A 27,008-nucleotide genomic window follows, 5' to 3' on the forward strand; every position below is an offset into this window, starting at 1 on the left:
TACGTACAATGCTGTTTAAACCAAGCTTAGCAAATCCTTTGAGAAGTTAACTTGCGTTAGTTGCTCACTAGCTTCCACCCACTCAGTTTATTCCATCATAGGAGCGTTTGCGAAAACTCGAAACCCCATCCAGCTTACACCACTGCCGACACACCTCCCCCTACCCCTACCCCTTCTCTTGAGCTATCGACAGCGTAACACGTCAACGTGACTATTGCGTGCCAGCAAGCCGATTAAGTGTTCTCTCATCTGGGATGGATGCATGCTATTAAAAAGAATTAGTTTCGCAGATGGAACCCCGTCCATTTAGAACAATATAAGCAGACCAGGCTCAGGCTGTACTATATAAGACATGGCCGAAATATCACCTGGCTGAAGGTAGAGAGGATGTCATGAGAATATCGTGTGTAGGGGTAGCGCCTTTCACTTCTTTATGCTACATAACAATAACAAAGCGGTGTGCACTTGGTGGCAGGTATACGGAGAGAGGAAAAGGGGCACCAGGTTTGCTCGCGATTAGCGTCGCGAACGCCACTAGAAGAAGTTGCTGGCACCAGAGCCGTGTTATTCAGTGCGAGTGTTTTGACTTATATACGCTTAATAAGTACGGATCTTATACCCGCTACCCGTCTGGAATCGCCAACACCGAGGTTGAAGACGAGATCTGTTACATTTGTGTGTTCTTATTGTAAACGCTTCTTCACCGTCCCGAACCTATGGCTGTACTATATAGATCGCTCGTACAAATAGCATCGTAGCAACGACCGCATTGTTATGCAGAGGAGTGCATCGAAGTCGTAAGCAAGACGAATCAGCGCGGAGCTTCGCTGGCATGCGCTAACTGCCAAAACATCCTGCTCGTGAAATATTAGTTCTATAACATCAAACATATTAAAGCAAGAACAGCAAATATACTGTGATAAAAAAAAAGAGTATCTTCTTTTAATGATGCCATAAGTGTTTATATGTAAATGCTGTTATTACCATCGCGAATTAAAACTATGAATGCAGTGGTAAGCACAAGAATTACACTATTTCACTAGACGTAACACGTTGCACCTCGTCGGCGTATTATCTTTTCAGCGTTGTTACGCAAGCGTTATTTTTGACCTAACTAAAAGCATTTGATATTTGTTTATTCACTTTTCATGAATTTTTTGTCATTCTTAGTTCTTTTCTGTTTTTATATTTTAGTAAAGGTGTGCCAACGCAACAGCTAGTTTAGTTGGTTGCACGTTGTATGGTTTTAAACCCGCGTTTCTGCTGGATATTAAAACTATATTTTAACGTATTTAATGAATGCAAAAGTCATTATGTAACGAAAAGTGCACGAAAAAAAGGACATTTTTAGCGTTGGATATATCTTTAATTTTTCTCTTTCGTTATGTTAGGTAATTATTTTGATGACATAAATGAGTTCGCAATAAACGTTTGACTGACAGGATTTGCCACAGTACCTGTCTTAAAAAAATTGTCTGCCTACTATTTTCCCGCACTGACTCAGGTGCTGCGCAAAAAATGACTGCTGAAAACATCCTAATGATGCTAACAAGATAAAATACAAAGAATGTCCGACCATGACGAAATGTTTAGCGAACTTTCTCTGGTGTCGGGCATATCCTGGTGTTATTGAACACGGTACGAGTAATAAAAATTAGCATTACTGCTTCTATAACGCGTGTCTGTAGCACAACAAATAAGGATGGTAAGGAACAATGCGATAGTCCTTGAAAAGATACTGCTGAATTTTTATTTTAAATATTCACAATGATTACGAACAAGTGGCATAAGTGACCGTTATCCATGTTTCGTTTACATCACCCGCCCACAGGAAGGCGGTAAATAACCATGCATAGCGCTGAATCAAATATAATACGTTCAGTCTATACACCATAGAAGCAGCAAGACATTTGCCGGAGTGGAGTGTGACAGCATGTCTGTTCGATGTCCTCAATTTTACCAACCTCTGCTGACTTAGCCCTTGCGTCAACGAGCGTCACACGTGTTGACGCCTAGTTCGTAGTCCTTACTAAGCCATTCCTTGTCCTGCCAACGTAATCTTTTCGGTGTTATCACTGCGGGCTTCAAGCCTTACTCTGCGTAGTTCTATCTGCTTTCAGTTTTCAGTATGATGGAAGACGCATGCATGCACTCAATCAGGTGAGCTATCTATCGTATATAACTATAACCTAGCATTCTGGGCCATGCCTATTACCAGCCATGCCAGTGGCTCTTAGGCGATCGTTCACAGTATTCCCGATGAAGTGCTGGCTGCCACAAGTTTGCCCGCCCCGCCATCACTGATGCTGTCAAGTACACTCATCTCTAAACAAAAGCGTAAACATTTTGAAACCACTTGAGTTCCAAGCCGTAACGCCACAAAGAAAAGTGCCACCGCACATTTGTTTCGTGGCCCGCTTATGATAGAACACAGTTGCCGTATAAAGTAACCCTAAAAGCCAAACAACAAAATTGTAGCAATATCGGTTAAAGTGTCAGTAGCAGCGAGAAACAGTGACGCTACGTGATACTTTCTACGAGGTTTTGCGGTTTCTCACTTCACCGTAACATGCCTCATTGTTGTAGAAACGACGGCCGGCTTCATCAAGCGCAGGCAAACAATTGCAGCAGGAAGTTGCGCTGGCGGACGTGACCAACTCAGTGCAACCGAAGCGAGAACAACAACAACGACAAGGGTTAACACACTTTAGATCGGAACAAGAGCAATGACAACAACAATAGTGAATACTACCGCCATCACCACACAGCTACAGAGTTATCGTTTCGTGCTTCTCTCTAGTCCCTCCTAATTCCCTCGCCTCACCGTAAATCTCCCTGCAGGGCGCAATGTTTTGCAATGCTTCAGGCTCAGCCTCCCTGAAAATGGTCACGAAAACACGCCGATGCCGCCACACCCACACGCAGCGGCCGGCGACACCCACCGAAAAGACGCAAAGCGGGGAGCGAGTGACCGAGAGTACACGTCTTGCCGCGTGTGTCAGAATCACTCGCGTGCTTCACGCTATTAGGGATTGCTTCTTTTATTATTCTTTTTTTCTTCCTCTTCTAGAGACGCCCCAAACTGAGGGCGCCACAGAGACCCAGCTCCCTGGATGCAAGCACAACTGTGTCCTGCTGTTAGAGATAAAGCTGTTGTTTGCAGTAGAGAGGCCCTACTTAAGGAGCCTGTTGTTTTAGAGGGAGCAAGTGGAGCTAAAGAAGGGTATTACGATACCCCCTTTGTAATTAGGGCTTGTTTAACGGTGAAGTTTTGCGTATACTCGAGGACGCTTAGATCGAGCAAGAAGCCCCATGAGTAATAATGTGGGAGCAGTTCGCGCCTAATTTGTTTTACTTTATTGGCATTTAGATGCCACACTTGTCAGCCATTTGACGCTTATTTCTATCTGTTGCACCTTGATGCTTCGAGCTGAACTTTAAACGTCGCAGGATCATACACGACGCCTGGCCCCACCGCGGTGGTCTAGTGGCTAAGGTACTCGGCTGCGGACCCGCAGGTCGTGAGATCAAATCCCGGCTGTGGCGGCTGCTTTCCGATGGAGGCGAAAATGTTGTAGGCCCGTGTACTCAGATTAGGGTGCACGGTAAAGAACCCCAGGGGGTCGAAATTTCCGGAGCCCTCCACTACGGCATCTCTCATAATCATATGGTGGTTTTGGGACTCCACAAATCAATCAATCATCACACACGACACCTGAAAATCATTGAACGTGGAAACTGTAAGATCCTATGAGAGCATCCTATTAACGTTAAAATTAAATTGTTTTTATCACGCAAGGTAATCTTTTAAATGACCACGTTAGGATCAGTATATATACACGCGTTCATTTGAACTTCTAGTGTGACGAACTCGACATACAAAATCAACACAAATGAGGCACTAGTGTGTGCCTGCGTCCGCATGCGTATAATGCTTTGATGTTACAGCTTCGCCGTGTGTCGCACTTGAAAAATCATCATCACCATCAACTCTATAGTCCGATGCCAGACGCAACCGGCGCGACCAGCGTCCGTCGGAGCAACCCGACGCCAACCGGCGCGAAATGCGACGTGCTGCATTTCGGGCCGATGCGTTACCCAAGAAGGACTGCGTCTGCCTCTTTTAGTGAAGAAGGGACGCCGGACGTGCTGAAACACGCATGCGTCGAAGCAACGCAGCGCGGCGCGCGCCAGCGAGTGTATGGCAGGAACGGCGACTGGCGTGGCAACGCCGGCGTGATGTGACGAAACGAACGCCGGCGCAACACGCGCGCTGTGTCACGTCGAAGTGCATTGGCACCTTGACTGCGGCATGTAGTCATGTTGTCTCAAGACAAGCATCACATTTTTTATTTGATTGAAACATGGTTATCATGTTTGCACCAGTCGCATACATTTGTCATCCATTGACGTCACGTAGTACCAAATTTGGCATATGTGAAGCTAGCAAAACGGCCGCAATTCCATCATGAGTGTGACATGTAGTCATGTTGTTACATGACACACATGTCGTGATTATCATGTTTGGATGTGTCATTTGTCTATGTCGTCCATTCACGTACCGTAATACCAAATTTCGTATAGGTTACGCTAACGAAGTGGCTGCGAGTGCACCATAATCGTGGCATGTAGTCATGTTGTTACATGACACGCATTTCATGTTAATTATGTTTGCACCAGTCTCATACCTTCGTCATCCATTGACGTTCCGTTATACCAAATGTGGTATAAGTGAAGCTAGCCAAACGGCTGCCAGCGCATCATGAGCGTGGCATGTAGTCATGCTGTTACATGACACACATCTCTTGATTATCATGTTTTCACCAATCACATACCTTCGTCATCCATTCACGTATTGTAATACCAAATTATGTATATGTGACGCCAAAAATATGGCCACGAGCGCATCATGTGTAGCCACGAGCGCGTCATGTGGCATGTAGTCATGTTATTACATGACACACATGTCACGATTTTCATGGTGTGATCTGTCGCTTGTGTTCGCCATGCAATCATGTCATGCCATACCAGTTTTGCAACATGTCATGTGAACGAAACCACCGGAAAAGCAGCAAGACCATGAAATGTAAATCATCACATTCATGACATACATGTCTTAATTTTCATGTTACGACTAGTCAAATATGCTCGTCATACAGTCATGTTATGCCATACCAGGTTAGGTATTGATACCGTTATCCAAACGGCCAGGAGAGCTAAAAGACGTAGGCGGCTAGATAGATAGATAGATAGATAGATAGATAGATAGATAGATAGATAGATAGATAGATAGATAGATAGATAGATAGATAGATAGATAGATAGATAGATAGATAGATAGATAGATAGATAGATAGATAGATAGATAGATAGATAGATAGATAGATAGATAGATAGATAGATAGATAGATAGATAGATAGATAGATAGATAGATAGATAGATAGATACGCTCAAAGTCACCGAAGTTCACTAAGAAATGCTTCGCATTTAAAAAAGAGGAATGCAAAAATACAGGAAGAGAGAGAGGATTGCGTAAAGAAAGCATTGCAAAAATACAGAAAGAGAGAAAGGAGTATAAAAAGAGAAAGAGTAAAAAATTACACCTTCTTCCCCTAAAGACAATCTGTAGATGCGAAGCAACGAGCGCAAACGCTTACACTGTCGGTGGCGTTGACGCTGGCGCTCATCACAGCGTCACGCAGGATAGGAACATAAGGAGGCGCAAAGCACGCAGTCATGGACCGGTGTTTTATAATACACCATGCCAATGGCTGCTAATGGGCAATAAGAGGCAAAAAACACTGACTGGACACAGAGGCCCACAGTTCGATCTTAGTCGCGCGTTCTTATGTGGATGTCATCTGTACTGCGTAATGTGTTGAGTAGGTGTCTTTTACAGTTTTCTCTAGACACCCCTTATCAATCAATATATTGAATTTTTCGACACCGATATGCCTGGTGGTACTTTATCACAAAGGCGCTTCTACTTGCAGTAGAGCTGACGCTTCATCCTTATTACCCAGTCAGAACGCAGCCGTTTTAAAGGAAAATGATGCCTCTACTAGCAATGCAGGTGACGCTTGGCCCGAACTCCCAAAGATACATGCGTTTGATGAGAGGCAACAGACTTCGACAGTGAGGGACACTTCATCGGTACATTATAACTTGTAACAATACTGATTGTTGGCTTAGTTGGTACTTGCTTACTGACATGCTTTAGCGGCAAAATATCACACACAAAGTAAAGAAACACTAAACGACAAGCCCAAGCGGCACTTCCAACTAAAGTGCCGCTTGTGTTTGTCGTTTAGTGTTTCTTTACTTTGTGTGTGTTATTTTGCGGCCAAAGCATGTCAGTAAACATTATAACTTGATGGATGAAGGACAAGTTATCGGCATGGTCAGCACCCTGGTCTGTGCTATGCGCGTGCTTCTGAGCAAGATGCAGACACCGACAGCTCGAAGCATGTTGCAACTGCTTGACGCCATCACTCGAGTTCTCGCAAGCCTTCAGAAGTCTGCTGCTTGAGAACGCAAACAGCACCATCATGGCTTCACCATCGGCAATATTTTGGGTGCATGGAACCGCGCATACAAGTTAATGCAATGAATGTGCTCAATTGATTAAAACACAGATGTGACTCACTGTCTGTGATGTTAAGCACATAACGGCCGTTTTCTCGACGACATGAGTGACATTTCTGTACTTCTCTCTCTCTCTAACTTTTATTCCCCTTAACCCATCCCCAGTGCAAGGTAGCCTACCAGGCTCAGCCATGGTTAACTTCCCTGTCTTTCTTTCATCCTTATTCTCTCTCTCTCTATTCTACTTAATAAGTAGACTAATCATCTCTTGCTGGGGCAAAAAAAAACGTCCGTCCACGTGTCTGTCTGTCTGTCTGTCTGTCTGTCTGTCTGTCTGTCTGTCTGTCTGTCTGTCTGTCTGTCTGTCTGTCTGTCTGTCTGTCTGTCTGTCTGTCTGTCTGTCTGTCTGTCTGTCTGTCTGTCTGTGAATATGCTCTGCTGGCTACACCAGTGGGATGGACTGCCCTAGACAATAAGGAGCTTCACCTCTAAAGCCATGGTATGATATGATATGAATGACTCCGAAAATTTCAACCTCAGGGCGATCTTCAGCGTGCACCACGGGCCTCAAGGATTTTCACCTCCGTTAAATATTCAGCAATCATTTCATGGACTCAATTCATCTGCTTGCGGGTCTCTAGTCAACCATCATAACTATTAGCCGCGGTGGAGTGTTTATAACTAACTACTGATCCTTCAGCATGCGTAGTGTGCTGACTTAGTCTTCGCGAAATTACTGCTCGTACGTCTCATACTATGCGTCTCCCGATTTAACGTTTATTATTCATCTAATTTAGATGGCCTTGCGAGGCATACATCTACAAAGATACAAGATATCTCATTTCCTATTGTTATGTTCACACTTCGAAAACTATAAATGCAAACATTCGTGAGCGTGCCGCCAATCACAATAATCTTTATTATATTAATCTGCACTCTGACTCTTCAGTTCCTTGTACAGAGAATTTAGATATGTATGCTGCATTTCCCTGATTGTGTAATTATAGCTGTTTTTAATAGTGCATTGAAGAAGTAGTGGGTCATGCAAAGCTCAGCAACCACATCGTCAGTGCTAAGCCTGAGACGCTCGGCTTGGACGTTGTCACTGCTTTCGCTGGCTAGGCCTACGATCCTACCTGGTCTCAAATAACAGATCTGGTTATCCTAGTTTCTTTATTATATTTGGTGGAGGTGCTGGGTCTCCTCACAATCCTGGAGTTACGAAGCCAGAATTGACCAGCCGCCATGACCACTGCATCTGCCCCAAGCCCTCCACCTATGGCTCCCCAGGCCATCGTGTGCTCCGGCGCGGTCCGTCAGCGGGACCCTCCCATATTCAGCGGCACTGACGATCATGACGTCGACGACTGGCTGGCAACGTATACGAACTCGTGAGTGTCTTGAACAAGTGGGACGAAGCCACGAGACTGGCCACCGTCGGCATTTACCTCAGTGGCATTGCCCACGTGTGGCTTCGGAACCATGAAACCGACGTTCCAACCGCGACAGCATTCAAGGCAAAGTTCAGCAAAGTCTTCAGTCGTCCTGCTGCCCGCAAACTTCGTGTGGAGCAACGCCTTCAGTTAAGATCACAACTGCCTGATGAGAATTTCACCAGTTACATAGAGGATGTCATTGACTTGTGCAAACACGTCGATGTGAACATGGCTGTGGTGGACCGCATCAAGCATATTTTTAAGGATATCGACGAGGGCGCATTCCAGATGCTGATTTCAAAAAGCCCTGCTACTCTCGCCCAAGTTACCGAGCTCTGCCAAAGCTATGATGAGCTCCGCCTGCGACGTCTCGTCACCCACCGTGCTGTCTCACATCAGGAATCGATGTCCGGCTTAACTCCCTCGCAAGATCCCGTCTTCCTTTTGCAGATCAAAGATTTTGTGCGTGAAGAAGTTGCCCGCCAACTCTCGCTCATCTCCGGCCTGCCGGAGCGTAGTGCATCACTCAGCCACACACTACGGACTATTGTACAAGACCAAGTGTCTGAGGTCCTTCCTCCGCAGCTGATGCCACCAGTCAATGTACCATTGACGTACGCCAAAGCAGCAGCATGACCTCGACCACAGGCGTTCCGAGCGCCGCCTCCACTGCCTGCTCCTGTTTATACCGCCCAGCCGCCCCGACCTCCACCGAGTCCCTAATCCATGGTGTACTGCCGACAACCAACCGATCTGCTTTTCGTGTGGTCTACCTGGAAACGTCGCACGTCTGTGCCACCACCGCCCACTCCACTCACGTCAAAACCCACGTCCATATGAGTACGACCACACGTACGCTCCCTACACTCCAGACACGAATTGCACCCTCCTCGACCAAGCCACTGAACAGCTTCTGATCGCCGATCTCCTATATGAAAACCTATATGAAAACTCTATAAAGAAAACAATTAAGAGAAAGACTACGGCGCGCGGTATCGAACGTGAGACATCTGCGTCGTGAATGCGAGGCGTTAACCACTGAGCTACCGAGGAGCACGTCCTTCAACGTTCAAACGGCCACATTGCACGGTGGCGCGCGCTCTGATCTTCCACGGAGTGAGGTGAGGCTTCCTCGCGCGCCCTTAGCTCGTGAGGAGGATCGTACGTCTTGGCTGGCCTTGGGCTTTACATGGAGCAATTCTGTTGTAGTTACCGGGCGCACAAAGGTCACTGCACTCATTGAAGTCTTCATTTGCGAAAAGCACACTCTTTTCAGACACAGCGAAGCAACAACTTAGATGTTTGTTTGCACATATGTACCTGTGAGTACGTTTCGAGTGTCATATGCGCGTGAGAAACGCGAGGCACGTTTTGATCTGCTTTCCATTCTGCGGGTGACCTTCTAAGTTGTTGCTATCGCGTTCATTGCTTCGCCTTTGCGGCAAAGCTGCGACTTTTTATTTGTAAACCATCCTCTCTCTCAAAACATGAAGCGAGAACCGTGCGAATTTATTCAGTTTGTGTATGCATGCGCGTAGAGCCACGCATGTATAGCTATGCGTGTTAAGGTATGTCGAGGCAAAAGTGCGAGCAACTTAATTCTCCACTCACGCTTAGCTCTGACAGATTCCTCTATATGACATGATCACGCCTTTTCTGGATGAAAAAATAGACTATTGAATATATTTCGTACACCAGCGGCGCTTCTGGTCCATATTCTACCCCATATTCCACAAAATCATGTTTTTTTACCACAGAGTTATTCTCAATTTTTATGAGATGTAGTGCGCTTTTGCGCCAGCCTGCTTCAGCTCTCTAAGCTTTTGTAGAAAAAAAATACACAAGAAGACGAAAAATGAAACAGTAACGGCAAGACCAAGCTGAAACTCCCAGCAGCTTCATGTGTGATCTAAGAGGGGAAAAAAAGCTCCAAATAGCCATGTTCAGAACCAGACTTAGCCATAAATGGCATCAGGTGAACATTCGAAATTCTAGAGCACTCATACTCGTGAAATATAAGCCGCTATTCGCCTCAGATCCTCAATGTTCGCGCCGTCTTTATGCGATGGAAATCTCTACTCTTATTCACTTTTTGTTGTGTTTTGTTTTCAGTTTCCTTTGTTTCGAGTTATAGTTCCCGTTTATGTCGTTCAATTCTGCTAAAACGCGCTTCCGCCGCTCTCCCTAGCGGCTTTCAACGCCGATTTACTTGCTTCGCTCATTTATTCATTGGTGCCAGCTTAGCCCCCTCCACCCCCAGAAAAGAGAAGAAAAAAAACAAGAAAACTAAGTACAAAGTTGGCGCCGAAGGTTCTAGGGAAACCTGCTTTTTTTTTTTTTTGCTGCTCCTCTTTCAGAGACGTGGTCAAGCGCACCAAGAGCTTGCGGAATGGCCTTGGGATAATAACGTTCTCGGGCTGCACGCGGCATCTTCCTCTTGCACCACAGGTATCGGCACGTTTTCTTCTTCTTTCCGCGCAGGCATTTACCAGGCACACTGTTCTGCTCGCAGACAAAGGGATGGTTTAGTACGCATCTTTATTGCGCTGCCATCCACCTGAATGTGCCCGGAAGGCTTCCAATAAAGACCTTCGTGCACCGTACCTTCGCTCCCTACAGTGCAAGAACCATCTTCCGTTCAACCCCACCCCTCTTGGTGTAGTGGAACCAAAACAAAAGACAAAGATGCGAAGAGTCAAGGTGCAAAATATAAGAACACCGGAACGGTAGGGAGGTGGGGGGAGAAAGAAAAAGGACTGTTGCGAAGAATGAATTGTATAGCAGAGCACCTTCTCCTGGGCAGACATCAGCCATTGGAGGCAATTTCAGAGCTGCCAGGTGAATAGGAGGGGTAGCGAAAAGGAAGCCCCTTTCTTCGCGCCGCATTTATCAACCCCTGTCGAGCAGGTCCTTCTACAATGCCGCAGCGGTGGCGGCGGTTACGATGTCTGAGACAGATGCCCCGATGCATACGCGTGTCTGCGAAAGCGCTAGGTGAACGAACTAGTTGTTGGACATGCACAGCGACAAAAATATGCTATGGGAGAGTTCTAGTTAAGCGTTTCCTTGATAGTGGAAGTTACGGGAATGGAGCTAGCTTACAGCAAATGGTTGTTGTGGGAAGCGAGTTTTAGTAGGGTGGTTTGGCGTCATTACGCAAGTCCAAGTTGTGACTGCGGGCACCAAAATCAATACTCCAACTTTCTGTGAATAATGTTAACTGAGTGAATAGAAGCCTCGCACTAAATGCGACATTTTACACTTGTCAAAATAATTTAACGAAGACTGTGCACGTTCCGCAAATGTGGTAATGTACATCCTGACAAATAAACTGCGTATTTGACACGCACTGGGTCATTTAGCCTTCGGTGCACGAGAAATTTTACCGCACTATTCTGCTAAGCATGCTAAACAACAACTCCCGAGTCAGAGTAAACAGCGACAAATACATTACTTTCATACGAGTCAGATGTTCTTCTGTAAAGCGTGCTTTGTCTGTTAGACATTACAGCAATGCAGCAAAGCCTTCAAAGGTTAACACTGTTTTGGTTTTGGAGCGAGAAAGAGTCAGTGATAATACAGCCGTTTTTAAGCACTTTAAAGATGGTAATTATTATGAAGTGAAATGAATTGTAAAGCAACATGATAAATATATTTAACTATATGTAATCAGAAAACTTGCTCAACTTGTTATCTAGGAGTACATTGGGCTTTAAGTTGCCTAGATCTTCCACAGGCTAGGTGCAGAAAATATCAGCGAAAATCAAGGACACAGACGAAGTAGAAGGTACACTCTCCCGCAAATCATCGCCAGACTTACAACTGATTATCGTAGCTTAAGCCATTTTATGCTAAAATACATGGGTTATGATTTTGGTGATAGCGTATGAGTCTCGGCCGTCTACTTGGTCCGTGTACATCATTTCCTTTGTTTATTTCTTGGATCTAAACATGAATCAACTGGGCCAGTTTACTACGATTCGCAAGTACCTACTCAAGCTAAGCCGAAATACCAACAGGAGGCGTATTTTACTAGATCTCGTCATTGTCTATGGGCTAAATTATTAATGAGATTGAAATTCCGAGCGATACTTGCCAAGTAATACAGAATTAATAAAGTAAACACAACTGTTTTTGTCAATAGAAATACCGCGCTTGTTGTAAGCGTTTGCCGTAGTTACGACAAAACTTGTGAGCTTATCATTGCTGTTTGTTGAGTCCCCAAAAACATTGGTCATCAAGGTCTAAATTTGAACTATAATTAGAAATATTCTAATTTTCCCCTAATGTCAATGATATTGATCATTACATAATTTCTGCGGCTTTTCATTGTTTGCACGGACATAAACTGAGCATGCGCATAGGATAGTTACTATGCTTAAGGCAACTAATTCGAATGCTTTCTTAGTTTGCATGGCAGAAGAAACTGGAAAAAAAGTCTTGAAAGTATTTTATTTCCTGTTATGTCTTGCTCTATTCAAATACGGGCTAAAACTAGGGGTTGGCAAATATTCTATTACAAATTTAGCTGCTTTCTGTTACATATATTGGACAAGGGCAATTCGATGGAATGCTCGAACAAGACGTAAACACCTGTAAGATTTGCAAAGGCCAAAGACCCCTCATACAAGGACTCCTTAAACAAATGCTGTTTTTTTTTTTGTATTTCACGGCGACCGCCTTCCTGACTTTCTGGAATGGTGCATTGTTTCTCAGTGTAGGCTGGTTTCAACATGTATGCTGCTTCGCAAATGACGCTGACTGTTCTACAAAGATTCCAGGCCTGGCGCCTATGTTCGAGCCAAATCTAAATTTTACTCGAGCATCAGTAAAAGCACCAAGTGTACTGCAAAGTATCTGTGAAACATGAAAAATTTTGCCACTCATCGGTTTTTGACTGCCGAAGATTGTACTCGTGTCTGTCGATTTGCGGAGTGATTCGCTTGCTGTGCTGTCCACAGCTTCGTCAAATAAGCAGTTCGACACTCAATGTTTTAGATACTGCTTCTGCCATGAGCACGTGACAGTAACTATAAGACACGGCGAAAAAAAAGCACTTTTCATTCTTATTTGTAGTCATTTATAATAAAAGATGGCGCGATGCAATGTTACGTGTCATTAGGCCGCTGTCTTTAAAACGATGTTGCCTGTTTTATTCAGCCTCACGCCTCTTCAGTTGTAATGCAATTGCTCTCTCAAGAACTGCTACTATATAAACAATTATGGCAAGTCAGCTAATATTTTATCCAAACTATTATTTCTAGTCACTGCACAGGCGGAGCTCCGCCGAAGGAGAATTGACGCTATTTCTGGCCTTTTGGAGGTTTTCACATGAGCATAGCGACTTAAACAAGCTAGCAGGTCGGCCTGGGCACAATAAATGTATAGGGGTGGCTCCAAGTGAAAATACACCGGGCTTGCGAACAGCAGCTGTTCCAGACAACCCCAATGGAAGCTGTTCGAGATAAATGTTACTCCCGAGTATGCGCTGCTTACTTTATGAAGCACCTAAGACCGGTGCGCTGAATCTGTACTTGGTAATACAAAAACGAAAAGACGAAATGACCTTGTGAACAGCGTGCAAACATGCAGTAAAGAAGATCGGAGAAACTTTATGCGCTGCAGCTTGACTAAGAGAGTAAGAACACACTAGCAAATACGTGAGGAAAAAAAAGGAAAGCGAGGTGTTCTGGCACTAAAAAACGTTATTTATTTAGCTGGCAGGAACGTTCGGTATCTCGCAAGCAAAACTGGAGAACACATGTTAACAGTGGCGCGTTTCCTTGTTGCAGCGTTCGCCTGCTTCCGACAAAGCAAGAGGCACAAAGGAGTAGCGAAAACAACAAGCAAATCTCTACGCGCAAGACAGCAAATGTGACAATATCTAAATGCTCAATGCTCAATGACACAGCGTGAAAGCACGTCAAAAAGAAGAGAACAGTTCCAGACACTCCAACAATAGGGAGAGCTTTACGTATTGCACGTAAAAAAAATTAATGAAAAAATAATGGAAAAATTAATGAAAAAATAATGGTATGAAACAAAACAAGTGAGCACGTTTGGTTTTCGGACAGGTGGTGCAAGGTACGGGACAAAGTTTCCGTAACGAAAACAAATAAGGTGTGAAGATTCTTGCTGTTCTATATACAAGGTAGTCAGCGGTGTTGCCCAACAAATCGTGTTGGTGTGCCGTCTCCAATTATTACACACTTACACCCACTGAGACTTGGAGATAGCTTTCGGGTCGGAATAACTGCTATCTCATACTGCGAAAGAGGATAGAGCACCAGATGTGTATTGAAGGCGTTGCGCAAAATTATTATAATTGTATCGAGAGAAAAAAAAAGGTGCGGTGAAAAAAAAAACAATGACATCCGGAGAAGCCCTCAACTACGGCGTCTCTCATAATCATATGGTGACTTTGGGACGTTAAACCCCACATATCAATCAAACCAAAAATAATTGCAGTCTAATAATTAGCAGAAAACGTGTTGAAATTCATGTACGAGAAAGTGTTACAACGACTGGTTCCTGTATGTGACAGCGCAGGTAAACAGAAAATGAATGTTTTCTACTATATACTCGAGAAAGTTCAGGAAGACAGACGAAATAAGCGTTGTTATAAATGTCAGTTTTAAATAGCGAAGCTAATATCTGACCAATAAAAACTTCCGAGAAAATTTATCAAAGAGGCTTCTGATCACCAAAATTTCCTCCGAAGAATTCGTTTTTTGTGTTTTTTTTGTAAGTTGTTCTTTAGAAAGAGACAGAAGCAAGTAGAGGTGGGGTGGTTAACTAGACACACCTGTGGATTGCTACCCTGCCCTGGGAAAGAGGAATACGATAGCGAAAAGAGAGAAGAGGGATGGACAAAATCACAAGCACATGTGGGGGAGCATACTCATTTGATTGATGGTTACTCAGGTTTGTTAATTTCTATAGTACTCCAGTAGCACTACAGCTGCGTTCTGCTCCATCAGAGTACGTGTTCGAGGGCCTAAAATTTTGTTTAGAGAAAATGGCCTAGACTCCAGTTGGTTCAAAAGCATCCTTAGGGGGCATCCCTGAGCGTCATAGCGAGCGCAGTCGTATGTATTGTGGTCGATTATCATTTCGGTTACGCTGAAGTCGCATGTAGAGGTGTCCGCCTTAGCGAGGCGAAACCAGTACGCCTTTGTGAATGTGACACCCAACCAAAGGCGGCATAACAGCGTCGTATCAGAGCGAGAACTTCGCGATAGCTGCTGCAGCTTGAATGAAGGATCAAGTTTATATTGCCAACCAGGAAATGAAGCTGTCTCACCCATGTCTGTGATAGAGGTCTCGGAACCACTCTGGTTCCCTCATGAGCTGAGCATACTGGACCATCAGCTAACTGATTTCCAGTAGTGCTGGTAAGTCCAGGCAGCCACAGATATATGATATCATGTTACAAGATACTGTCACATGATGTTGTAGTAAATCGCCGGATGGAATGATATGTATGCCAGCAGAGTTTGTTGCTATGAAAACCACTTTACAATATGTATTTCGAGAGTGCTTATACAAGTGGGTCATATTCTGCGGTTCGAAGGCTGCGCTTCAAAGTTTCAAGTTTATTGTCCGAAAGAACATCCATGAGCACTTGGTGCATGAAATAAGAAACTGGCGCCATCAAGCACATCTTCCTTGGTTTTCTACGAAAAAAGGTGTCGTAGATGAATTAATGTATACCGTAATCCTTCTTTATTGATTAATTGAATACGCATGCATGGCTGGATGAAGAAACTGTAGCTGACTTAAAACGAGTGGTATTGTTTTTAGCTGACTCGTTTTAAATTGTCAAACTCGTTTTAAACGAGTGATATTTATTGTTTTCACAAACAGTAATTAAAAAGGAAACGTATTATCAACGTAGTTGTATTTTTTTAATGTAAGTAGTGTAAACATAACGTATTACATGTGTTTACAAATGTCAGGCTTTCGCAAAGTTGCCTAATGTGACCAAAATGAAGAAACATTTAACAGAAACATTATGTCGCCCTACATACCCAAAATGCGGCATTTTGAATTTTATCTAACATAAGTTGCAGCCCTAGCCCTAAGAAAACTGTTATTGTGGGTCGAAGCTAAACTTAGCCTTATCCGTCGATATTACATGGCATTGTCATTTTTTCTAGTGGATAATATTATAACAGGTGGCTCGCGTACATAATCTGACAAATGCTTCAGTCACATCGCTTTGAATTTCGACTACTGAAAGCTGGCGTATAACCTGCTATCAGTGCGCAGAAACAAATCAAGTAAAAATGAAAAAATACAGACAAAAAACAAAATGCCAACGAAACCACGACACGTTTTCACTGCATTCGTCCGACTTTATGGGGTTGTTTAAGTCACGAAATTCACGAGAAGATCTCGACGGCAAAGAGATATCGGCAGGTACAGCCAGACACCTGTTCTATATGATAAGCAGGATTCACGTGGGCGTTCTCTCCAACAGAGATGGTTCTGTTTCGAATTTGCATATTGAAAGATTTCACTTTGATTCCACAAGACAGCAGGGGTGGGGTAGTGTCTTTGTTCTTGGTCATAACATTTCGCCAATTGCATCTTTTTTTTTTCTTTTGCTTCCCTCGTGGCATTATTCCTTGAAAACTGACGGTACTTTTGAGGGCGCAGTTTTTTGGCATCAGAAGAACACGGCTGAATTTTTCGGGATGAGATAAAAGCACACCTTAGGAAGTGAAAAAGAAAACAGAACACTACAAAAAAATTGTGGACCAGGAAACCCTGATGGGATGCAAAGCAGCAGCGGTACGCGTGGCGTTGACCCGGATAAAACGGGCATTGATGCGGGTGCTGGAAGAACGGTTTCAAGTGAAACTTGGTGTAGCGTTTACTCTAGTAAACGTTTGTTTGAAACGCAAAGACATGGGAGGTGGGTTAGATTTCGTATAAGTTTCATCGCAAATAAACGAGCCGAATAAGTGTTTCCACTCCACGTGCGGTCAAGCGTTGCGGGCGATAGAGACGGTGAATCTAGAAAGAAGTGTGCAGTGAACGGGCGGAGGAGTCGGCAGTTGCGAGCGCTGCGGCGAGTGCACTGTGTGTGATGAAGAGAGTGACGTCAGCCCGCACCTGCGAGAAAAGCGTGCTAGGAGAGCGTGACGTCAACATGCAGCAGCCTATTGATCTGCTTGGCAACGCTCCAACACCTTAGGTGAGGGGAGCACGTTGCAACGCGTTCGTATGGACGCACGTGCGTACAAGGACGCGGCGGGCAGGTTAAATAGCCGGTTGTCTAGTCCAGTGTCCTCAAAGAGGCGGTTCTTCACTTCCTTGAGGAAACTGGACTAGAGAACCGGCTATAGAAGCCGCCAGCCACGTTCTTGGTCATGGACGCCATTTTTCTTCTTCTCTCTTCTTCACATCTTTAATGCCCTCTTCCCCCCTCGCCCCCCTACAGACGCTGAGCCGTGCTCCGAATTAGGGCTGCAGAATTGCGTCTTTTCCTTTCCTAAACATCTCTCTCTTTCTCGTTACAAATGTGAGTCAATGAGCTGCTTCGCATCTAAAAACTAGATGCACGAGGGAAGCAGGAGCACAAAAATAAAAAAAAGAAACGCGTGTTTTAAAGCAAAAACAAAGAACTGAGTTGAATACGCCTGTGAGAGCCTATTTTCAGCATGGCCGAACAGTCACTCGTGGAATGTGCTCAATATTTTTTCGGAGTTTTCTCGGTGGTCTGTTTGAGAAGTTGGAATGCATCGCTTACTGCGCGCTAGCTTCTTTTTACAAGAAGGGCGCCATCTCTGCTTTCCAAGTAAGACGAGAAAAAAAAATAAAGGAAAAAAGCAGCCTCACTTTCCTCCAGTTGTTTATTTTTCTATACTGGGCACGAGGCGGCACAGAGCGTGCGTGTTGTCACACGTGTCAAGAACTTTTTCGCGGGAGAAACGCCATACGGCTGTGCGGAGCAGGAATGTGCAAGTGAACATCGTTTCCGCGCTAGCCTCGTCTTTACATAACATCTGAGTTCCTCTGTACACATCTGCGTATCTGGTTTGTGATTGTCAGCTCAGTAAAGTAGTAAAAAATGAATTAAATTGTAAGGAACTAGTAACTCAAGCCAAGATGAACCTACAGCTTGCACAACATTCCTTTATTCTACTGAATTATTCCGAGTTTTGTGCCAGACGGGTGGAAAAAAACGAAACGAAAACACTGTCACAACTCATAGGGTGGTTGCATTCCACCAGCAAAAGCGATCAAGTAGTTCCATGCAGCGAATAGATATGAACAATTTCGGCGACTGTTTTCGCGCAGTGGAAGTCGTTGGTGAAGGCCTAGCGTACCGTCGGAGGCTAACCGGTCTTCGAACATGCATGCACTGAAGGAAGCTCAGGCTTGATGCCATGAAACGTGCATCATCAGCATCATCGTCATCATCAGCCTGATTACGCCTCTTGCGGGGCCGAGGCCTCTCCCATGTCTCTCAAATCAACCCGGTCCTGTGCTTTCTGAGACCACTTGAATCAATGTGAAACATATGTATCAATGTTTAGTAAATAAATGTTACTTTGCATTAGCTGCATTCAAATAGACAGTAGCTTTATTGTGCTGCTCATTCTAGACGGTAACTCTCAAAATGATTTATTTCTCGCATCACTTCAAAAAGTTTCGTATATTAGAGGTCAGATGAAACTTCCCGGAGAAGTAGCGGTAGACGCCGGCCGCATTGTCCACCTCATGTGCGAGTAGAAGAGAACGCCTTGCAAGTGTAAAGTTGTGCCGTAGAAGTGGTCTGAAACTGCTTGACACGTTTTGTATGGGTGTGTTACGATTACATGTGTCTGGTACCTGGTGGAGCTCGCCTACAGTTGATTGACAGCGCAGTAAAACACAGGAAAGCGGATAATGTGTAATGCAGATTACGAAAGTACGAACATCGATCGTTATGGTAAAGCACTCGAGAGACACGGATATAGGGAAGAAAAATACCGGATGTAGGGAAGCGTTCGCAATGTCCTACGCAAGTCTCGGAGTATGACGTGCTTACGCAGATTTACATGTATACGTTTGAGTAATCTCTTCGCAAACATTCTCACGTAAGTGCGTTTCATGCCGGTTGCTCAAATATAGAAAACGAGTCGCTATGCTTACTGTACAGTCAATTCCATTATTATTGCTTCACTTCGAACGCTCAAAAACAGACTTCAATAACTGTTGCATGCAGCTTACCAGCTTGGCATTCATGAAACCAAAACGATTGTGTTCTAATGATCAGTTAAGAACACTCGGGAAACTACGCTTATTCTTTGCTGTTCCCATGTACTTCCATTTAACCTCCTTGATGGTCAAGGGGTTAAAGTGCAAGACTTGTGACCCGAAGGTCACGGGATTGAATACCTGTCATGGCGACCGTTTTTCAATAAGGCGAAATGCTCGAGCTGCATGTATTTGGATCAAATGTATAACGTGAACATGAGTGCACGTTAAACACCAGATGGTCAAAATTTCCGCCGCCGTCCACTGCGGCGTCCCTCATAATCAGATCGTGGCTTTTTTTACTCAAGCCCCAGCAATGATTATCAATATATACTTGATCGTAACGGCAATCATCTGCCTTGGGTTCTTTCTGTCATTACGTTTTCATCTTACTAGCACGAAAATGAACAGAAATGAGTGCCTTATGCCGATGAAACGTGAAGCGACGATGCTATAACCAGATCAGCCAGGATCGCGTACGACAATATAGTGCCGCCGATAAGTTCCCTTTTCAATAGCTTCCGGCCTGCTTCACATGCCGCTGAAATCAAGTCTGCTGTAGGTATATATAGTGCTACGAAACTACGTTCGCAATCTTTTCCTATCGTCCTTCTAACTTGTTTTTCATGTTTACTCTCTCTCGCAGTTTTTATTTTTCGTTGCTTTTCGCTGGAGTCTTCGTATCAAGCAACGGTGACTTCCATCCGCTCTGCAGAGGCGCCTGCCATGTACTGGCGCCGAGTGTTAATCAGTGTCGCGATGTAGTCCCCCGACGTTCAACGCGACATTTCATTGGCAGGGCTGTCTTCCAATAGCACTTCTCTGGGCGTTGGAAAACCAACAGAAAAGAAAACCATAGGGTCTTCCACATTTCCCCCTCCCAATGAACAAAAAAAGAACACTGAAGGCTTCTTTCTGTTCGACCTCCTAAAATGTACAAATTTAGGAACTGGTATAATTACTCGACATTAAAAGTTGATATTTTGTCCTTATACCTCCCTATTTTTATTCGTGTAGTAGTCGTAGGTGCAGTAGTGTAGCGCCCGCTTTCTTTTCTTAAACAAGATTCCGAGCCTTTGCTTGACAGAATACTATTGATCATATTGGACACCGCAAACATTCGTATGCGCTTTTTAACTTGACGCTTCACTATGAATTACGGTATTATAATCATGCTCAGTTGGCGGTTTCTCTTGCCCCGCCGCGGTGGTCTAGCGGCCAAGGTACTCGGCTGCTGATCCGCCAGTCACGCGTTCGAATCCCGGCTGCGGTGGCTGCATTTCCGATGTAGGCGGAAATGTTGTAGGCCCGTGTGCTCAAATTTGGGTGCGTGTTAAAGAACCCCAGCGGGTCGGAATTTCCGGAGCCCTCCACTACAGCCTCTCTCATAATCATATGGTGGTTTTGGGACGTTAAACTCCACATATCAATCATCAATCAATTGGCGGTTTGTCTTGAAGTCGTGTTATAGTGACGATGAGCAACGCCGTGTGCACTACAGACTATTTTACAGACACGTTTTGGGTGCCACCTTGTTGTGCCACCTTGCCATTTTTTTATGTTTGACAGATAAACGAAGATTGCTATGGTAGACATATGGTGCAGTAAAACGGCTAGTTTGGTAGTGTCAACGTTTCATGCATCATCGCAATACGAAAAAAAAACCCTCTAAAACATTCATTTAACGTTAGCCCAAAGTTGCGGAGCCTGTATATATATGTTTTACGTGAAATCGTTTTCTGCTACTTTCCAACCTTGTGTCTGATCCCCGATGGAGCAGTCTTCACAAGATGCACGTGAGTATGATATGTGGCGTTTTACCTTCCCAAAAACACCATATGATTATGAGATACGCTGTAGTGGAGGGTTCTGGCTTTAACGTGCACCCAAATCTGAGCACACGGGTCTACAGCCTTTCCCACCTCCATCGGAAATGCAGCCGCCGCAGCCGGGATTCGATCCCGCGACTTGCAGGTCAGCAGCCGAGTACCTTACTCACTAGACCACTATAGTGGGGCGATTCTCGTGAGTAAAATTATAGGCATTGGTAGGGTTACTGTATGAAACATTAGGAGTGAATTATTTACAAGTGTTGGATTGGGTTATAATGCAACACTTGTAATTTTGTACCTCGCTTAACTGTTCTACGACCGGTTTGACGGAAGCGATTGCACTCATAATGAACTACTCGGTTTATAAACATGAAGTTCAGAGAGAAAAGTATGTAATGAGAAAGAGCACGGGGAAGAGGAGGGGGGGGGGGAGAATAATATGGGTTCTTCTCAAAGTATCCCGGTTTAAGCACGGGTGTGGCTACATTGCACCCATTTCTCTTATTATCAATCTTGTGAATTGTTTCATCTGATCGTTGGCGTGACGACACAAAGGTTATTATCTATCGCGGTTGGCTATAATAATGGCCTGTGAAAAGCCATCAAAGCGGCCACCTATAGAGCCTATCAAATATTAATGCACAACACTTAAGGCCCCCGACAAGCGGTAAGTGCGATACCTATCACGTAGCAGTGAAAAAGAAAACTGCAGGAATAGGACGAGAAAAACAAAATATTTTTTTTTCTTTTGCGGACAAATATTATGGATGTCGAACGTGATGTTATTCTTTTAGCTTTATGCGGAGACTCACTGCAAAATAAACAAAGGAAATTAAGAACGTACCGACTGTTTAGAACTGGGTTTATTGGATTTTATCTAATCTTAAGGCATTGCATTTTGTGCAGCACAACCCAAAAGTTACAACATTTACTGATTAGTGGATCCCTATACGGATCAATGCCTTTATTTCCACTCATTTTTTGCTGCATTTGACTTGAAGAGCACCGTGTTATCTGCAAAATTACATGATGCCTCACGGCTAACTTATAGGTATTTCGAACCGAACGAAAGCGCTCAGCACTTTCAAGAAGCGGTCAATACAAATCTGGTTTTTTGCTCCAGTTTGCAATGTATTATGACACAATTTGACATTTTGATTCAGTTGTATGACGAGGACTAATTGTGTCATTAAGGTTCAAATGCCATTACCGCAAGACCTTCATCTAGTACTATGTACATGCTAATCTCCTCGCCTTTGTTCGAATATATGAAGTGAAAGCCAAAAGAACAATTTGACAAAAGTTCATCGTAGTTACACTGCGAAATGTGCATATTGTTCACACCAATATATTAGACGATTTGTATGCAAATAGGACGCAAATTACAAAGGGGGGAACTTATAGGTTGTTTTAGGCGTAAAAATTGAAGTTCTGTGGTTATGTCTATACGTTGACATAGCAAATGTATTGAAATACAATTTATGCATTAGCTACGCGTCCATCACTTCCATAAATCAGCGGACAAATAGCTTTTTTTCTCATCCGCACCATCAGTTCATAAGAGCACCCATCATTTCAAAGCTATTTTTATGCCCTCAGTGTTCCCTTTTTATTTATCGCTTAGAGCTCAACGATATAAAACTTTTGTTAAAGTGATAACAACAAAAGCACTACAAATTTCAGGCTAATTTTTTGAAGTGAAGTGGCGCATCATAAAAAAAAAATGTTTTGTATAGCGTTTTCGAACATAAGGTCACGCAGCAATGCGTGTGGAAACTTCTCGATTGTTTCAGAGATTACTCGCAGGACGCGACGGACCAAGTTTATTCTAGAGCTTACGTGAGAATCTGTGACGACGCTGCAAGGTTCAATCACTGGTGCATTAAAGAAGGCCTGTTCCGCCACTGATCAGATTACCAACGAGCGAGATCTGTGCTTGCCGTTTTCGTTGCACCTTTAGAGTAGATTTTTGTGTGTAGATGCAGATGTACATCCTGATTTTTGGCCGGCACCCAGTTTGGGAGGATTTGTCGAGAATCGGCTAGCGTAGAAAGAAGATTTAAAACATGGAAAGACATTGATTTGTTGTATTGCTCATTGGGCACATGTTCACTCACTGTAAAGTGTTTCATCTAGCTTTCTTGACCGTCACAACAAAGTGACAATGAAAAGTATTAAAAGAAAGCTGACATGCAGCTCAGGAACGAGCATTTCAGGCCTCTCTAAAACAAAAGCAGTCTCATACTACGTCCTCTTTACATGTTAGTAAAAAAAGTGACACAAGTAAAGCGTTGTTTGACGAAGAAGCCTACCTTCATCGTGTTCATCCTTCTCTAGCCGGACGCATTCTTCCTCGGTCAGTTGGTAGTGAACAATTGTAGTGTCCACGTCCCACAACAGCTGCGTGGACGTCGATGCAGCAGCCGTGCTTCCACTTGTCAGGTCGGCACTCGGTACCACATCACTCGTCACAGAAGTGGAAAAGTCAAAGTCGTCAGGTATCTTCATCAACCTCACCATGACTACAAACTTCTTTGCTCCTCGTTCGAACGTCTAACAGAAGGGTCGTAAATATCGAGGAGCTAAAAAGAAAGTTGACGAATTTCACTTCCAACCTTCTTTTTTTTTTTGCTTGTTTGTTTAAGGTGGATAAAAGAATCGGAGAACGTGACCGGTTGTCAATCAGTGGTGCGGGCTGTAGCAGTGAAAGCCACACGGTAGCATCGGAGGCGCGCGTCTGAGTACAAGCTCTCAGCTCGGTTCCGCGAAAGGCTCTAACCCGCGCGCAAGAGTTTAACTCGAGAGTCGGTCCCGCGCGCGCTGGTGCGCGCGCCACGTGGTTCCCGAGGTCACGTGAAGTACCATGTGACCACGCATAGCGTCCAATCAGCGCTTCGCTTCTTTTTTTTTTCGCCCTACCACCACCGTCGCACCTCGTGCACGATTTTGATATTGCTGCGCGGCCGCTGCCGCCGCTCGGTTTCGCCCCGGTTCTTTTCGTTGTTCGCCTGCGTGGTCCTCGAGGTGCGAAAGAAAAAAGAAAATAAAGAATTCGCCTCTGCCGCGCCACTGATGCTTCGTGGTGCGCGTGGAAGTCCGGCGGCAAAGCCACCTGGCGAACAGGAGAGGGAAGAAAATTGTTGGCCCGAAGTGCGTACCTGCCGGCAATCTCTCGACCGAAGTTTTGGAGATTCCCTGTCCTGGTCGACCTCCTCTTTCTCCTCTGTGCGTTCGATTGTTGCGCCTCGGAGGATTTATATATATGTGTGTTCATTCATGCTGCCCGATGACAAGATTACCGAGTTAATCAGTGCCGCACGGCGCTTTGTGTTTTGTCACCTGTCCGCACCTCCCTTCCCCTTGGGTGTTGGCTCCAGTGTTTTCATCGGCGGACTGATGTTATCAACACGTACACGCCGAGCATAAATAAAACGATAAAAACCTTCTTTTGCGTTAGTCCAAACACTTTTTGTGGGGAAAACAATGAAAAAAAAACAGACGTGATGACATCGCGCAGCTGTTCCATCTGTGCTTTTCTGTATTACAGTCAAGTTACAAATTCATAACGGTAATGCGGCAAGAGCAATCAGCGCTGACAACCCACAATTTCCAGAAAGACAAACGCTAGAGTCGCAGTCACCCGTGAGGGCGAACAACAATTCCGCAAAAGTAGGTGAATAAAATACAGTTCCCATACCACAGAATAAGCAACATCAACACCGTGTTACAGCATTCTCTGTAAATCTATCCTCATATTTGCTAGCTTTACAGCCACCGTATATGTCGCCTTACTTCAGTCATTACACGGTCCGCCAAAATAGAGATGCTGCGATGTTGAACGAGAGCTGGGTGCATGGGTCGGCAAAACTTGTGGAGCTCTCTCAGAGTCACTCATCAACTATATTTTGCACTTTTGACTCACTCGGGTTGAAGCTCACGAAAACTTTTCTCAGCTATATAGACTCACCCGGACTCAAACTTACGAAAATTCTGTCCAACACGATTCACTCGTGCTCAACCTTACCAAAACATTACTGGCCCGGACTCGCTCTGACTCACGCTTAACGCTAGGCTTGAGTTTGAACGAGTACGAGTGAATGGACTCATGAGTCCGTTATCGTAGAAAAAGCTTCTTTAATAATGGTGTCAATTTAGACTGATTTATCAGCGCAAAAAAGACGGGACATTTAGAAAGACCCACGCACAGCGCAGCGCTCTGTCTGTCTGTCTGTCTGTCTGTCTGTCTGTCTGTCTGTCTGTCTGTCTGTGTGTGTGTGTGTGTGTGTGTGTGTGTGTGTGTGTGTGTGTGTGCGTGCGTGCGTGCGTGCGTGCGTGTGTGTGTGTGTGTGTGTGTGTGTGTGTGTGTGTGTGTGTGTGTGTGTGTGTGTGTGTGTGTGTGTGTGTGTGTGTGTGTTTTTCTAAATGTCCCGTCTTTTTTGCGCTGATAAAGCAGTTTAAATATTCATGAACCAACTCGCCCAAGCAATAGTTTTAATGGTGTCGATGCTCTTTAACACCAACATCTGACGTAATCGGTGCTCTTCTTGGTGCCGTTTGGCGGTATCTTCGAATACGAGTTCTACTTGCTTGTAAACAATTAAAGACATTTTTCTTCGAAGAGATAACGTACAATATATTCATCAAGGACTCCGCTGGAATAGTTGGTGGTAAAGGGGAAAAGGGGGGGGTCAAGGCACTTCTCTATCAAAAAATATTGAAATGCTGTACCAATGACACTGTTTTGGAGCACCTGTGAGTTGACGTTAGTGTGAAAGTGAATCCAGGTAAGGCTGATAGTAATGCTGAAGATGCAGAGAGAGGAGGCCACGTGTCAGGCTAACGTTTGAAGAATAGCTACACTTGTTAGGGCATTGTAGAACTTCATTCCGGTCCTCTTATCAGAAACTTCGAAATCGCTCTCCCAAAGCGAGTCTTCACAAGTAGAGCTGAAAAAGCTGCAGGTATTCTTTTACACTAGATGCGTTTCGAAATCTGCAACTGCGCTTTCCTGCGCTGTACATTCGCCCAGCTAATGGCAGCAGCTGTCGTGCTTGATGTGGAGACGAAGTCCTAGCTGCACAGTATGGGACTTGTCTATTATGCGTGTTTATATCACCGGAGTCCACTCTATGTTTTCCGCACCGTAACAGAAGTAAACTGCGCTAAACACGTCATTCGCAGTAAGCCACTAATTGCAAATAAATGGGAAAACTGTATAGGAGGAAACCTAACTTAACAGTTACGAAAAGGGTCTATAATGCGTTCAAATTACGTGCGATAAATCCGAGATGTTTCAATAAAGAACGTAGCTTTGATGAAGAAAAAAAATGACAGCATATCTACGGAGTGAATGACGATGAGTGGGGCGAAGCGTCCATCTGTCCGCTCGTTCTTCCTTCCGTCCGCCCGTGCATCCGTCCCTGTGTCCGTCCCTGCGTTCGTCGATGCATACGTCTGTCCATCCATTCGTCCGTCCGTCCGTCCGTGCGCCAGGCCGTCTGTACGTCAAACACACAGACAGATGACGTACGGACGCGGCCAGCGGATGATTCACGGTTTGCCGACAAAACCCTCCGAAGCTTCACCCCACTAAGCATCATTCACTCCATGGATATGCTGTGAGGTGGTTACAACATACATGCATACATGCAGGTGACAACCGATCCATGCCTTAAAGAGCTTCACCCCTAAAACATACCTTTACTGTATTACGAAAACCAACCGTAATAGCCGCTTCGTTTAGGTAGGTAAATTGATCGCTGGTAAGTAGTTCTGTCGAGCTAGTACTTGCCTTTGATGAATTAAATAATTGGGAAAACCCTTGCAGGAACCTTCGGCACTCCAGTGCCTGACTAGAAAGCTCCTCACCCCAACACTTTGATTTTAATAATTATTCATTCCCAA

At 44.5% G+C, this 27,008-nt stretch overlaps 1 protein-coding gene across 1 annotated transcript in view; it reads right to left on the reverse strand.

Moving 5' to 3' along the window:
• The window catches only part of LOC119162961 (corticotropin-releasing factor receptor 2-like), a 200,666-nt gene extending 176,904 nt beyond the window's left edge, over window positions 1–23,762 (reverse strand). The window contains exon 1 of the mRNA XM_075882053.1: window positions 23,417–23,762. Within this exon, the coding sequence (XP_075738168.1) occupies window positions 23,417–23,624 (208 nt within the window). The 5' untranslated portion in view covers window positions 23,625–23,762. The remainder of the gene's footprint in view (window positions 1–23,416) is intronic.
• Window positions 23,763–27,008: the final 3,246 nt, after the last annotated feature.

The sequence above is a fragment of the Rhipicephalus microplus genome, chromosome 2, assembly GCF_043290135.1.
Source record: "Rhipicephalus microplus isolate Deutch F79 chromosome 2, USDA_Rmic, whole genome shotgun sequence".
In the NCBI taxonomy this organism is placed as follows: Eukaryota; Metazoa; Arthropoda; class Arachnida; order Ixodida; family Ixodidae; genus Rhipicephalus; species Rhipicephalus microplus.